The sequence below is a fragment of the Dendrobates tinctorius genome, unplaced genomic scaffold (assembly GCF_039654945.1).
Source record: "Dendrobates tinctorius isolate UK_male_01 unplaced genomic scaffold, ASM3965494v1 ptg000028l, whole genome shotgun sequence".
Lineage (NCBI taxonomy): Eukaryota > Metazoa > Chordata > Amphibia > Anura > Dendrobatidae > Dendrobates > Dendrobates tinctorius.
In genome coordinates this window covers 82,427,734-82,444,393 of record NW_027361696.1, presented here as the reverse complement: position 1 = coordinate 82,444,393, position 16,660 = coordinate 82,427,734, and the positions used below count along the sequence as shown (strand labels likewise).

The following is a 16,660-nucleotide window of genomic DNA, read 5'->3' as shown; positions in this document are numbered from 1 at the left end:
GTGGGAAAACTTGCGCATAGCAACCAATCACAGCTCAGCTACTTTTAACCAGCTCTGGTGAAATGAGAGATGCTTAGTGATTGGTTGCAAGGAAAACTGTTGGTCATAGCAACCAATCACAGCTTAGCTTCTTTTGAACAGCTCTGGTGAAATGAAAGCTGCTTCGTGATTGGTTGGTGATATATATACACACACACACACACACACACACACACACACACACACACACACACACACACACACACACACACACACACTGATTTTTTATATATAGAGATGGACTCCACTAGGCTTCTGAACTTTTATTTGCCACTAAGACAATAGCAGAACATTCTTAAAAGGGTTTACTCAGGGCTGTTTATTTTTTATTTTTTTTACTATGGGCCTAAAAACTGACAGGCAGGTATGTGCTAACTACCTGCCTGTTCTACCCGGTGCTGGCATAAGGCAGTCATTGACCGCTCCTGCGGTCGATTCTGCTGCTCCACATCAACAGATCAAAACCGAGAAGAAGGAGTACAAAGATCTGTATATAATGATAAAAAATCACATTTTATTAATATTACATCATAGAAAAAATTATTTTAAGGACAATACATTGTTCAAAAAGAATTCAAAAATGTTAAATTTCAAAGGACATGAAAAGTCACAATGTGGTATGAATAATTCATGTAAGGACAGGGTACAAAAATCTGAATTAAATAATCTATATGTATTGCACAACCATTTATCCCGGTGCATATGTGACCAATTAAAATAGGAGACTAGTATATATCACTAAGTACATAATAATCACCTATACCCAGGGTATTAAGTTCCAAAAATATTTAAAGTGCAAAACTACAATGATAAAAAAGGCTTCTTACCCAGTGTGTCCAAATTACCACATGTAAAGCAGCCCCAACGCGCGTTTCGCTTGGGCTTCCTCAGGGGTCTTTACCACATGCTTTACATGTGGTAATTTGGACACACTGGGTAAGAAGCCTTTTTTATCATTGTAGTTTTGCACTTTAAATATTTTTGGAACTTAATACCCTGGGTATAGGTGATTATTATGCACTTAGTGATATAGACTAGTCTCCTATTTTAATTGGTCACATATGCACCGGGATAAATGGTTGTGCAATACCTATAGTTTAATTCTGATTTTTGTACCCTGTCCTTACATGAATTATTCATACCACATTGTCACTGTTGATGTCCTTTGTAATTTTAAATTTTTGAATTCTTTTTGAACAATGTATTGTCCTTAAAATAATTTTTTCTATGATGTAATATTAATGAAATGTGATATTTTTAATATTATATACAGATCTTTGTACTCCTTTTTCTCGGTTTTGATTTAAGTATCCGGAGTATTTCTGTTTACATTAATTGGTGATATTTTAGCATTTGTTTTCTGGTTGGTTCCACGTCAACAGAGCAGCTCTTCTTCTGCTCTGATCTGTTGACAGTGCAGGACGGCTGACGTTATGCTGACTGACGGCCGCTCCCCGCATTTAGGCAGTGGGGAGCTGACTGTCAATCAGCATAACATTGGCAGTCACATCACGTCAACATAGCAGAGCAGAAGAGAAACTGCTGCTCTGTCAGCGTGACATCAATGGAAACCATTAGCAGGAGCCGTCTCTCTCACAGCTCTGTGCTGGAACACAACAGTCCGGTCGGTAGCAAATACCTGCCTGCTAGTTTTTAGGCCCATAGTAAAAAGAGAAAAGTCCTTGATAACTACTTTATTATGTAAATTGCAAAGTTGTACCTCTACGGATCTGACTTTTTCCCAGCTCATCCAACATATGCCCAGTTGGATTAAAGGCTTATTCCTGTCCTCATATTGTTGGTTATTTCTTGCAAAAACATGCACTTTTGCAATTCACTTCTTCTAAAAATTTTCACTTGTCCCTAATATGTATTTTTGTTTTTTTTTTTTAAATGCAGCTTGTTGCCATGGAGACCGTCCACTGTCTAGCTTGTAAGCACTGATGCTGGCTGCGATCAGGAGGTAACAGCGCTCCAGCGATTCTGGCCAGCTCCAAAATTGCCAAAGACTTGCTGTCTAGCCACTGTGGTTGGTCTCCAATGCAACGAGCTGTAAAGTACAGTGTAACTATCTGAAGAATGGCTCAAAATGTCACTACACTGTAAATTGCCAATTGCTTGTATTCACAGGCACTGTTTGACAAGTCATTTGTGTAGATGGGAAAAGTCCTATATGTCAGATTAAAAGTAGTGACATATTGTTATTTGCCATCATTCATCTTGAAGCTTTGGAAAGAGAGGGCAAAGCAAGACGCCAAATTCTGATACCCAATTTCCTCTTTGTATTGTAGATGAACTTTTAGAAAACAAATAACCACTTCAAAATCCATTCAGAATACACGCTCTGGTCTTTTTCTATCTTTTTCCTCCTCATTGAACTCTACTAGTGATGAACAAGCGTGCTTGGGTAAGGTGTTATTACTTACCGTATTTTATGCATTATAAAATGCACTTTTTTCCCAAAAAAATTTGGGGGGGAAACTGGGTGCGTCTTATAATGCGTGTATACCTTACCGGTACTGATGCTGCAGACTTGGATGAGGTGGTGTCCGGCAGTTCGTGGAAGGCCAGAGCCCCCCGCAGTTCTGTGGTTTCCTGTGCGGTGGACTCCTGGAAAATGGCCGCCAGGGGGCGGCACCTGTGTAGATGCAGATCTCGTCACAAAGATCTCAGGAGTTGAGATCTCCGCTCTGAAATCTCATCTCACAAGATCTTGATGCCAAGATCTCCATCTGCGCATGCGCCGCCGCCCCCCCTGGCAGCCATTTTCCCGGAGTCTACTGCACAGGAAACCACTGAACTGTGGTGTGCTGCACATCAGACACCCCCTCACCCCATCCTGCAGCGTCACCCCACTCCTGCCTTCTCCAGCAGCGACCCTGGGACACATGGATTATAAGAGGCACCACCATTTTATTTAATAAAAAAATTTTCTCCTCAAAATTTTGGGTGCGTCTTATAATCCGGAGTGTCTTATAAGAAAAAATACGGTATTCCTTCTAAGGACCATACATAGGACCAGGCGGGTGGAAGAAAGGCGATTCCGGCAGCTAAATAGGAGAGGGTTCTTTACAGTTGGAGCAGTCAGACTGTGGAATGCCGACCACAACATATAACATATTTTTCGAGCACGTCGAAGTCACTCGGTTAGCACACAAGCATGCACTTCTGTTCTTTAGCTTGCACACTTTTGTAACCTTGAGATTTCACAGGATTTTCCACTTCATGTTGAAGCTGACCTGTTTGGCCGTAGAAGCCTGTAATTACTGTCAGAAATCCTCCATGGTGCTGCGCTGCTGTAAGTCTGGAGTGCGGCTTCCCCGGCCCTCCCTGTGATTGACAGTCTTGTGTGTATACACTTACACAGGGATGACTATCGCTCTCAGTTTTCTATTCCCCAGGGGCAAGTAGTATTTGGTTTTGAGGAAAAATCCAGTCATTACATAATTTTATTTGTGTGGCGAAAACGACGACGGAGGCTTGTAAGCAATAGAATTTGTAAGTACATGTTTGTGAATTCCTCCGCTGGGTGGAGGTTAGCTGTCACTTTCCAGCTGCCATCTGGGTATGCAAACTTAATTAAAGGGCTTAAATGCTTTAGAAAACCCTTTTTAACGGAATTTGTACTTAAATTAGTAAGTTATGTAAATTACTACGCAAGATAAACTGCTTTACACCTAATACGTGCTTGTTCCTCAGCAGGTTTGTTACCGGCAAGTCCTCTTCTACCTGATGCAGGACAGTGTTTTCTTTGTTTGCACATAACTACACCCTCCATCTCTGATTTGCAGCTTTCTGCCTATGCACAGTGTACTCAGAAATCAGCCAGTCAGTGGTGTGGATGGGGACGGTTATTGAAAGCTCAGATAACTGGTAGATCTGGAGCTGATTAAAATGGATTTTATAAAAAGTTGCAGCAAGCAGCCTGATAAGTGACACATCGCTGGAATCGGGGTCTCTGTCCCCCTACATCATACTGCTCTCAGATTGGGTGGCAAAAACCAGGTGACAAATTCCCTTTAACTTACAGCTGACACACCTCTTGGTGTTAGGAAAAACGTGTCGCTGTAAGAGTCCAAGGATTGTGAAGTTGATTATGACTCTGCCCTTGAGCCCTTTTTTGGGTTTCTCTATTGTGCTGCTTCTGACTGAGCGTTGTACTGAGCATACAGAGCGTCATGTAACACCGTGACGGAGAAAAAATATAATGGCAAATTCAGTTTATACAATGTGCAGTTAGAGAATATTTGAAAGGGGTTCTCCACATCAGCATATTTTAGTGAAATCTTATTAAAACTTCAGCCTGTAATTGTCATTGTTGCTGCCATGCGGCATATCCTTTCTCCCCTGGCAGCACAGTGCCAATCCACCTTTGAACTGAACAGCTTCATATGAGTCATTATGAGCGAGAGACTGGAGCCTTTTATATTGGTTGTCACGCAGCACTTCTCTGGCAAACAATCTGACATGACTGACGTCTTCAGCTTAGGTCACCAAACCGAGGGCCAAAAAGCAGCATTGACGTTTCGCCTGTTTCTGTTTCTTGATGCCAGTTGAATTGGTGCCAAATCTTCAGCTCATTGTCACAAAATGGGGGGGTGTTTTTATTTGATACAATTTATTAATGTTGGACAGTACTGCCTCTTATGTACAAGAGCACAATTATAATACTATTCCTTATATACAAAAATAAAACTTCTATAATACTGCCCCTATGTACAAGAATATAACTACTATAATTCTGCTTTGATTTACAGGAATATAGCGCGTATAATACTGCTCCTATGTACAAGAATATAACTGCTATAATACTGCTCCTACAGTGGGTACAGAAAGTATTCACACCCCTTTAAATTTCACTCTGTTTCATTGCAGCCATTTGGTAAATTCAAAAAAGTTCATTTTTTTCTCATTAATGTACACTCTGCACCCCATCTTGACTGCAAAACCCCCCAGAAATGTAGAATTTTTTGTAAATTTATTAAAAAAGATGTCCATTTCCTCGTGAACGTCCTTGAGATGGTTCTGCTCCTTCATTGGAGTCCAGCTGCGTTTAATTAAACTGGTAGGACTTGATTTGGAAAGGCACACATCTGTCTATATAAGACCTCACAGTGCATGTCAGTCCAAATGAGAATCATGAGGTCAAAGGAACTGGTCAAGGAGCTCAGAGACAGAATTGTGGCAAGGCACAGATCTGGCCAAGGTTACAAAAGACTTTCTGCAGTACTCAAGATTCCTAAGAGCACAGTGGCCGCCATAATCCTTAAATGGAAGAAGTTTGGGACCACCAGAAGTCTTCCTAGACCTGGCCGTCCAGCCAAACTGAGCCATCGTGGGAGAAGAGCCTTGGTGAGAGAGGTAAAGAAGAACCCCAAGATCACTGTGGCTGAGCTCCACAGATGCAGTAGGGAGATGGGAGAAAGTTCCACAAAATCAACTATCACTGGAGCCCTTCACCCGTCGGGCCTTTATGGCAGAGTGGCCCGACAGAAGCCTCTCCTTAGTGCCAGACAAATGAAAACCTGCATAGAGTTCGCTAAAATACACTTGAAGGACTATGAGAAATAAGATTCTCTGGTCTGAGACGAAGATAGAACATTTTGTGATAATTATAAGCGGTATGTGTGGAGAAAACCAGGCACTGCTGATCACCTGCTGAATACAATCCCAACAGTGAAACATGGTGGTGGCAGCAGCATCATGCTATGGGGGGTGTTTTTCAGTTGCAGGGACAGGACGACTGGTTGCAATTGAAGGAAACGTGAATGCGGCCAAGTACAGAGATATCCTGGATGAAAACCTCTTCCAGAGTGCTCTGGACCTCAGACTTGGCTGAAGGTTCACCTTCCAACAAGACAATGACCCTAAGCACACAGCTAAAATAACAAAGGAGTGGCTTCAGAACAACTCTGTGACCATTCTTGACTGGCCCAGCCAGAGCCTTGACCTAAACCCAATTGAGCATTTCTGGAGAGACCTGAAAATGGCTGTCCACCAACGTTCACGATCCAACCTGACGGAACTGAAGAGGATCTGCAAGGAAGACTGGCAGACGATCACCAAATCCAGGTTTGAAAAACTTGTTGCATCATTCCCAAGACTCATGGCTGTACTAGCTCAAAAGGGTGCTTCTACTCAATACTGAGCAAAGGGTCTGAATACTTATGACCATGTGAAATTTCAATTTTTCTTTTTTAATTTGCAAAATTTTCTAGATTTCTGGTGTTTTTTTTTCAGTCAAGATGGGGTGCAGAGTGTACATTAATGAGAAAAAAATGAACTTTTTTGAATTTATCAAATGGCTGCAATGAAACAAAGAGTGAAAATTTAAAGGGGTCTGAATACTTTCCGTACCCACTGTATGTACACGAACATAACTCCTATAATACTGCCCCTATGTACGGCACACAAGTATACCAGAGTATGCTGTAACAGGGACACTGCTGCTGCGCTCTTTAGTTGGTGCATAATGCAGTCACAGCAGCTTGCACCTATTCACACTTCGTTCCTTTAGAAGTTGCTGGTCAGTTTTTGTTTTTTGTGTATGGAAGTAGTCAGTCCTGGAGCCTTTCGGTATACTGTAGGCTGTTTAGCCATACTAGGAATCCCAGTAACGTGCAGTGCCTACCTCTGCATCTTCCTTTTATTTGTCATCTATTGCATCATATAAAGGCTTGGAATATCTACACACCACATCTTTTTGAGGCTGGTGGACCTAATGCCTAATGACCTAGAGTTGAGCGACTTTGGTCGGATCGGGATTCGTGAAACCCGACAAACAAAATTGGAGTTGGATGAAACTGGTCCGACTAGGGCAAAAAAAAAGTCGGAGTTTTGTCCGAAACCCGACCCCAATGCAAGTCAATGGAGAATAAAAGTCGGCATTGAGTGATTTAGGCCCCCTAAGGCCAGGTTCACACCACCGATTTCTCCACATCATCGAAAAGCGGTCAGATTATTCTAATTTTACTGCGATTAGGCCGCACTCAGATGTCAGCCCTGGCGCTTGGCGGTTTTTTTCACAGACCCATAGACGTTCATTGCCGATTTTGATCAGACACTCGGACCAAAATAGCACACACATTCAATTTTTTTACGCAGACCACTCAGTCTGAGGACAGGTATGGGACGTGCACAGCTCCATGAACTGTTATAAGTGCAAGTGCTATCCATGAAATCCACGAAGAGCGCTTGTGCGAGAAAATCCGTTGTGTGCACGAGCCCCTACTCTGTATCGAGTAAGTCCCACAGGCCAGACTGCTGCCGTGACTCGCTGTAGGAGCTGCATCTGATTTTCTAATGAATGAAATGTGAAAATCTGATTCAGACAATGCAAGAGCTGTGTGTTAGCAGTGAACCTGCCAGTATTTCTCTTGGTTCATGTACACTGTGCCAAAGGGCTTTTTAGGTGTTGGCAGGTAGAACAATTATGAACTTTTGGCTTGTGTCTTAATTTTGGTTTGTGGGCGTTCGTTTCTACCTGCGGTATGTCCTCATGTTACCTGTGCGGCTTTATACTTGTTCATGCACTTTATCATTTTGGGCATCTCCTTCTTGATGGTCGCTCCTCTCCGCTTATCCCACTGATGTTTCTCCGCTGCGGCTTGTCCCGAGTTATCTGTCCCTTCATTGACGGATAGCTGTCTAGACGTTTTACTAAGTGATACAATCTTTAGCAATACAGGATTAAAGCATCAGAATGTACAAAGTGTTAACTTTACTTTGCAAGAATGTATATTTTTTAAATACAGGTATGTTTTTATTAATATGGAACCATATAATAAACTGAGCACCTTTTATTTAAAGAAGAAATTCACCTAATTTCTTCCATTAACTCATTAACTTGTACCCGTTACTGATATATTATCTTGCCCTGCAGAAAAACCCATGACCTCGAACAGCTACATCGGCAGAAGAATAAATACTTGTTCTCACAATGCAGCTTTTCTCCCATTAATTATATGCTAATATTGTGCAAAAAAAAAGCTAGAACCAAAACAATATATTTGGTATCATCCTACTCGTACCAACCCATAGAAAAGAAAGTAACATAACGTTTTGTGCAGTGAATAGTGCGAAATGTATTGTGCAATAATCAGTGGTGGAGTTGTCTGTCCCAGCCTGAATAGAGGTCCTCCACTTCCACCCCAGTCCTTCTCTATGGAGCCCCTGGAGATAGCTGAGCGGAGGTCCGCATGATTGACCACTGCTCCATCATACAAATCTCAGTTCAATGGGTCTGCGGGGGTCCTAGTGGTCGAACCCCAAGCAATCGGTACGTTATATTCTTTCCTATAGATAGGAAATAAGTTCAAAACAACCCACTTAAAAGGGGTGACCATCCTAATTGAGGTGAAATTAAAGTTCGTATTAATGGAGTTGTCCGTGTTTTACACAAAAGACTAGAGAGTCATCACGATTCCATATTAGTACTAGTGCAAGCGGGCTGCCGCGTGATCTGTATGTATATTACGGCATTCTATTGATCCGCATATATTTGGCAGGTGAATTGTGCTGGGCGATGTTAACCGATCAATAAGAAATGTATTTATTTTGCAGTGAGACATGTTTTGGAAATTTGACCTGCACACAAGTTCGCACGTAGACACCCTGCTTGAGAGAGAAAATGTTACTCTCTTTGAGCTGCTGGACGAAGAAGATGTGCTCCAAGAGTGCAAAGTAGTGAACCGCAAGTTGGTGGAATTCCTCGTCCAACCCCAGCACATGGAGGAGCTGGTGACGTGCATCACCCAGGAGCCGCCCAGTGACATGGACGAGAAGCTGCGCTACAAGTAAGCACCGGGGACACAATCACAGTCCACGTGTGAGTAGGTGACCAATGTCGGAACGCCTGCTGTCTTATTGTCCTCACTTCACTATCCCTGTGATCAGAAAAAAAACACCTAACTTCCTGTAAATAACACTTTCAGCACTACATATTAGATTTGCATCTTTTGTTCTTTCTGTTAGGTTTCCCAGTGTATCATGTGAGATACTAACAGCAGATGTCACACAAATTAATGATGCTTTAGGAGAAGATGAGCAACTACTGAAGCGCCTGTACAGCTTCTTACAGAACGAGGATGACTTGAATCCATTGCTAGCCAGCTTCTTCAGCAAAGTCATGGGAATACTTATTAACCGCAAGACAGAACAGGTAACGCGGAGCAGTAACGGGCGTCATTAATGGAAACACGTTTCCAATGGCAGGCAGTAAGTTCAGCTGCTTAGGAAAAGAACTAGAGCTGCCGCCTTCAGTTTACAGAAGGTCCTGGGTGGTTTGTTTGGTTAGATCATCCTCTAAAGGTTGTGGGGCAGATAGTAACGCCTATTGTGCATGGTAGAGGCAGCGTAAGCGCAGATACAGGTCTGCTAAAGATTACCTGCCTGGTCCCATTTTATAATTACTTGAATTCCCAATAATATAATGCTGTAGTCTTTTTTTCGAGAATTGTGCTTTATGCAGTTCCTCTGCTATTCCTCCTAAAAATTTCTGAGTAAGTTGACAGCTGGTTTTGATCGTTCCTTTATGCTGAAGGTGTGTGTAGTCATTTTTCACTCCATCAGCTAGCACTTGGATTACCAGCTCCTGACGGCCCATAGACTTTAAACATCTGGGCGGTCCGCACTTTATTCTGCACTGGAATTCTAAGACATTTATTCCAGAGTAAGTTGCTTGCATGATATCAAAGCAGCTACTTTAGCAAGGAGCCATTTGTCAGACACATCCAGAATTCCCATAGAGATGGTTTATTACCATCTCTGCCTTCCTGATAGCTGTCCACACTGCTCAGAACAAGCACTGTGTATACAGTATGGGACGCACTGACAGCGCTTCCCCATCTGAACCCCGAGATCGTGATTGCTGGGTGTAGGGAGAAAGCAGGAAACTTATTCAGCTCTGCTATACAGCCAGTAGGTTAAATTAGATAATTGCAATATATGTAAATAAGATATGTCACTTAGTCGACACTATTTTGATCAGAAGAGCGTAAATGCCATCCCACCGCGATAGGGACTACCCTGATTGGGTACACCTTATCTCCAGTAACTCTGCTCTCTATGTGCCAACAGGCCTCATAATAAATGGGGTCAGACCAGGACCTGTACCTGGGGCTGTTATACCAGCCCCAGTTACAGGGAAAATCAGCAACAAAAAGAATGGACGAGTGGTGTTCATCATAGATTTCCCCAGACCCACTTCCTGTCGACTGAGCGCAATGACACTTGGCACAGTTATTAGTCCTTCTCTACCTAGGTGCCACCTAAGGGCACACATTTCTCCCATCTCTTTAAGCAACTGTAAACACCTCGCTTGTAGAAGTCGACACGTTGCTCCAAAAGCCACGTTGTGACTTCGGAAATCAGAGTCTCATCATCTGGGAAATGCTTGCCCTTCAAAAATAACTTCATTGTTCATTTTCCAAAATGGCGACCTCCTCTTGCTGCATGGTATGTTCATCAATAGCAGAGTGGGGTCACCCTGGAATTGGAGCTGTTTGCACCGAAGTCAAACCACATTTGAACTGACGATGCCACTTCTTGACTACATCATATGATGGGGAATCGTCACCATAAACCTCTTTCATCTCATCGAACGTCTCCTTTGATGTGCGGCCTTTCAAGTAAAGGAGCTTGATGACTGCTCTGTATTCCCCTGGGTCCATTATCAAACCTCACACCAATCCAGCACCTGTAAAATCAAAACTGTTACCAGTTCTGAGTTGCCAATTGGCACGTAACTTATAGAGAGTTACAGCATTACACCTGTGCAATGTCAGCACCCTGTGATAAACAGAAGTGGGTCAGGGGAAATCTTTAACCCCTTTCTGACTTCTGACGGGATTGTACGTCAGCAGTCAGACTCCCCTGCTTTGAGGTGGCCTCCGGCGGTGAGCCCACCTTAAAGCTGCAACATGTCAGCTGTTATGAACAGCTGACATGTGCCCGCAATAGGCGTGGGCGGAATCGCCTTCCACCCGCACCTGTTAACTAGTTCAATTCCGCTGTCAAGCGCTGACAGTGGGCATTTAACTAGCGCTTCTGGCTGCCGGGCCGGAAGTGAGCTCATCGCCCACCCCGTCATGTGATCAGGGTTGCCTTGACAACCAGAGGTCTAATAGAGACCTCTATGGTTGTTGCATGCACATTGCTTTGAGTGCCGCCCAGTGGCCGGCGCTGAAAGCAATGCAGTAAATCTGCTCATCGCCCATATGTAGCAGAGCCGATTGAGTTGTGCATGCTTCTAGCCTCCTACGGAGGCTATTGAAGCATGCCAAAAGTAAAAAAAAAAAAAAGTTCAAATCGCCCCCCTTTCGCCCCAATCAAAATAAAACAATTAAAAACAAAAAAAAAAATCACACATACACATATTAGGTATCGCCATGTTCAGAATCGCCCGATCTATCAATAAAAAAAAGCATTAACCCGATCGCTAAATGGCATAGCGAGAAAAAAATTCAAAATGCCAGAATTACGTTTTTTTGGTCGCCGCAACATTAAAATAAAGTGCAATAACGGGCGCTCAAAAGAATGTATCTGCACAAAAGTGGTATCATTAAAAACGTCACCTCGGCCCGCAAAAAGCCCTCACCCGACCTCAGATCACAAAAAATAAAGACGCTTCGGGTCTCGGAAAATTGCGCATTATTTATTTTTTTTTTCTTGGCAATCTTTGAAATTTTTGTTCACCACTTAGATAAAAGAAAACCTAGACATGTTTGGTGTCTATGAACTCATAATGACCTGGAGAATCATAATGGCAGGTCAGTTTTAGCATTTAGTGAACCTAGCAAAAAAGCCAAGCAAAAAACAAGTGTGGGATTGCACTTTTTTTGCAATTTCACTGCACTTGGAATTTTTGAGTAGATAACATGCTAAAACCAATGATGTCGTTCAAAAGTACAACTCGTCCCGCAAAAAATAAGCCCTCACATGGCCATATTGACATAAAAATAAAAAAGTTATGGCTTTGGAAAGAAGGGGAGCGAAAAATGAAAACAAAAAATCGAAGAAAAAAAAAGCTCCGGTCATGAAGGGGTTAATGAACGCCCTCCGTGTCAATATGTTAAAAGAATGTGTCCTCCCGCCAGTGGGCATATTACTAAAGAAAGGAGACAAGCGCACACAGAGTGACACTGAGTTATCTGTTGGGGTCGAGATATTGCTCACTTGATGGAGTTGTGATTGTCACAGTTCCAATAAGCCTGTGTTAAAATCAGTTTTCCGCAGTCACGTCAGCAGATGATCTCCTCTTTCTGCGTCTTCTGCGTACAATGGATATAGGGTGGAGGATAGTTGCTTGGAGCTGACCACACTGCTGAAGATGATGAGAGTTCCTGTCTCCAAGGTGGATTCAAGTTGATTTATTTACACTTTTTCAAAATACCGTATATACTCGTGTATAAGCCGACCCGTGTATAAGCCGACCCCCATAATTTTGCCACAAAAAAACTGGTAAAGCTTATTGACTCATGTATAAGCCGAGTGTTGTGCTGCACAAGGGTTAATGGTGGTCCAAAAAGATGCTCCATACATAAATACCACTCACCTCTCCGTCGCTGAGGGCTAGGTGCCAGTGTAGCCGCTGGCTCAGGCCCCCGGCACTGGCTATATTTACCGTTCCCGGTTCCATCGCTGTTTCCTGGGTCCTGTGCAGTGACGTTAGCAGAGGGCGCGCACTGACTACGTCATCGTGCTCTCCGCTAAATGTCACAGCCAGAGGACCCGGGAGACAGCGATGGAACGGGGAACGGTAAGTATTGCTCTGCTCCCGCGTCATACTCACCACCCTCCTCCTGGCGCCCGGTCTCTTCAGCCCCTGCTTCCAGCATGATGTCTGTGTCCCAGGCTGTTCCTGCATTCAGCAGTCATGTGGTACTGCAGCCGCTCATTAAATATGCGCATATTCATGAGTTTAATTAGCGGTACCACGTGACCGCTGAATGCAGGAACAGCTGGGACACTGAGATCATGGGGGAAGCAGGGGGGCTGCAGAGACCGTGCCAGGAGGGGGGAGTATGGTCTCTGACACTCACCCTCCCCCGCCGACCCCCGTATATGACTCGCGTATAAGCCAAGAGGGGGACTCTCAGCCCAAATAAATGGGCTGAAAATCTCGGCTTATACACGAGTATATACGGTAAGTACAGACAGCGCTCCTCTCCGGCGCGAGCCCATCTCCAGACTCTTCTCATCCACCCTGTATCCAAAATATCCCAAACCCTATGGAGGGCACAGTATGTATAAGATATGAAAACAAAAATCAAGAAAAAGTAACACTTATTAGATGCTGCAAGTTGGAACTACTATTCATAGCCGTGTTCCCATAAACAAAAATGAATCTGATAAAATAATTTCTATGGAAAGAAAAGCGCAATTTTAATTTTTAATATATATTATGGTAAAAATCTGAAAAATAGGCCCAGCTTTACTTTCTCCCCTGATATCAGTAAAAAAAAAACCCAAAACAAATTATTTGAATATCTGAACGAGAAAAATGTTATTACATGAGTGGAAAAAAATGAACCTGTGCCTGCTCAGAAAGGTGGAAATGACCAGCACGGAACTGAATAATGCAATATAAAAAATCCTCGCCCACCCCAGGTTCAGTGCAGTTTCGTTGCCGTTGCTCTTGTAATTTGTTTACAGGCTGCGGCAGAGTTTCCACAGCCATAGGGTACATCACCGCTGCAGTCAGTCGCTTAGCTGCAGTTCTGCTGATGTAGACTGCATAAGACGCTGAGCTCAGTGATTGACTGCAGTGGTGATGTGTGATGATGTCATGACTTGACCGTCACAGGCTGTAAACAATCACCGGAGCAGGAAAAGAGACTGCGCTGAACCGGGGGGGGTGAGTTACTACACTCTATTATTTTAACCAATTGTTGGTCGATAAGGTGGTAAACGCATTCCTGTAAACCTCCTTTATCTCTTAATGAGGTTTTTTTTTTTCCTACTCGTATTGCTGTGCAGTTCCCGATATTAATGATAATTTGTGCGGTGTACCATTTCTGAAAACTTGTGAATGCGGCTCTGCCCCGTAATATGTGGTGTGATGCAATGATTACACAGAGTTATACCATTAGGATTACTTCATAGCTTAAGTCGGGGTTAAACGGTAATAAACTACGAAAACCGCCTGCCATGGTAGAGACTTCAATGCTGCTGAATAGTGGTTTGCAAACTTTTTTTGTTTTGTTTGTGATGGAAGGACTTCTAATAAGTGAATATCTGCAGATGCTGATCAGGCTGAATAATGCATGTTTTTTTCTTCTGTATTGGGGTTTGCAGCCTCTTAGCTGTACGACTCGATACAATAGATTTTTTTTTTTGGCCGGCTGCCCCAGAAAGCATTAAAAAAGTTGCTGTGCCTGAGTTGTTTATTCTGGTATTACATACTTGAGACATGTTTTTATATTAGCCGGATGGCAGGGTTGGGTAGAGGAACGCGTGCTTCTATGGTTGTGTAAAATCGTCGCTGTGCATGTGCTTACTCTCCAGTCCGACCTGCACATTTCACCAGCTCCTACCTGGGAGTGTACCTAACGTGTTGTGATTTAATGCAGCCATTTGCTTATAGCTATACTCTCTTGTCTTTTTCAGCCGTGTATCACATTGCGCTTTGTTTTGCAGATTATAGCCTTTCTGCGTAAGAAGGATGACTTTGTAAACCTATTGCTGCGGCACATTGGCACTTCGGCCATCATGGACCTGCTGCTGCGGCTCTTGACATGTGTGGAGCAGCCTCAGCTCCGGCAGGATGTATTCAATGTAAGAATAAACTGGTTTTGGGGTTGGAAGAATTGAATTTTCTGCTGCAGATTTTTGCACCACATCTATGTAAGGGTGGTTTCACATTAGCATTTCAGGGCGCAGCGACAGCCTGCGCACGGCCGCCGCTAAGCCCCGCCCCCTGCCACGCCTCCTCCGGTAGCTCCACCTACCGGCGCATGACGCTGCATGCGTCCTGCGTCCCCTATCTTTATCACTGGGGACGCAGGCCGTGCGCAGTATGCGTTTGGCGGTGCATGCGTCCTTTTGACGGTGCGCCAACCAGTGCCAAATGCAACCTGTTGCAATTTGGTTGCGCTCGGTGCACCGTCAAAAGGATGCATGCCCTGCCAAACGCATACTGCGCACGGCCTGCGTCCCCAGTGTTAAAAAGAGGGGACGCATGCAGCGTCATGTGCCGGTAGGCGGAGCTACCAGAGGAGGCGGGGCTTAGCGGCGGCCGTGCGCAGGCCGTCGCTGCGCCCTGAAACGCTAATGTGAAACCATCCTAAGAATTGGCTGCAAAACTTGACACATTTTTTTTGCAATACCTTGATATCTGCTGCTGTGCTGTGTGGCAGACCCCCATTGATCTCCTATTACTAACCTATCCTACATACTGTAATTGAACATTTATTCCTATTTATTCCAACATTTATAACTTATGTTGGCTGAATTTGCAAATATTCTCATGTATGTGGTGGGGAGGAAGAGGAGAAGGAGCAAGAGCTCACTAGGATCTGCACATGAGGAAAATAGTGAGCAGGTCCATCCAGAAGTGGGAAGGAGGAGGAGCGCCCAAACTGCTGCGATCACTGGATAATATGACCAGCTAGAGGTTGAATCTATCAAAAGGAGGAGGAGGCTGAATAGAACGGTGGTCACGTAACGCCATGATCTCATGACACAGAAGGGAAGGCAGTAGTTTTCGCACATGTCAGGCTAACCAAGCCTACACAGCTTCCAAGAAAGGGATAAGCAAGACCAAAGTCAAAATTGTTGAAAAATGTATTTTAGATAATTGTATATTTTTGCAGGATTTGTAATTTCCCAACAAGAGATGAGCAAGTGTGCTGGTATAAGGTGCTACCCAAGCATGCTCAGGGGCTAACCAAGTGTCTTCATCGTGCTCGAAAAATATGTTCAAGTCCCCACAGTTGCATGTCTTGTGGCTGTTCGACAGTCTCAACACATGCATGGATTGCCATACAAACAGGAAATCCCTGCATGTGTTGTTGAACAGCCACGAGACATGCAGCCACGGGGACTCGAACATATTTTTAGAGCACGCCGAAGACACTCAATTTGCACCCGAGTATGCTCAGGTAACACCTTGTCTGAGCATGTTCACGCATCACTATTCCCAGACTATTACTTTTAAAGTATACAACCCCCTTAAAGTCGTTATCTGTCAGAAACACAAGCTCTGACACCAATGAAAGCAATGTTTGCCCTTGTAGCATCCACACCGTGTTGAGGACTGTGGATGTGGGAAGGTGATAACTTGTAATCTTTGAGGCCATGGTCCTATAGCATGATATTAGAGTGGGCCATACTACCCGATCTGTTGTGGGGTCAGCTGACAGTTTTGGAGATGAGCCCCATGTAGGTTTTCTCCCCTGCTAGCTCTACTAATACAGACATGCACGTTTGGCTATTCTTGGTGACCCCACCCATGCTGAAGAGACCTCTATGTCTGTCCTTACGATTCTGTAAACGCTGGCCTTCATAGATCTTTATTTTCTCTAATCATAGCAGGGCTGAAGTTATACGATGTATATATAGCACAAGCGATCAGATGATCGCAGCTTCCTGTCCGCTAAGGGACTAATAAATGCAGGAAAAG

General features: G+C 43.8%; 1 protein-coding gene across 2 annotated transcripts in view; it reads left to right on the top strand.

Moving 5' to 3' along the window:
• The window catches only part of PPP6R1 (protein phosphatase 6 regulatory subunit 1), a 105,670-nt gene that overhangs the window by 18,909 nt on the left and 70,101 nt on the right, over window positions 1-16,660 (top strand). For both annotated transcript variants that reach the window (XM_073571088.1, XM_073571087.1), the window contains exons 2-4: window positions 8,602-8,834; window positions 9,013-9,199; window positions 14,677-14,814. In XM_073571088.1, the coding sequence (XP_073427189.1) occupies window positions 8,608-8,834; window positions 9,013-9,199; window positions 14,677-14,814 (552 nt within the window). In that variant the 5' untranslated portion in view covers window positions 8,602-8,607. The remainder of the gene's footprint in view (window positions 1-8,601; window positions 8,835-9,012; window positions 9,200-14,676; window positions 14,815-16,660) is intronic.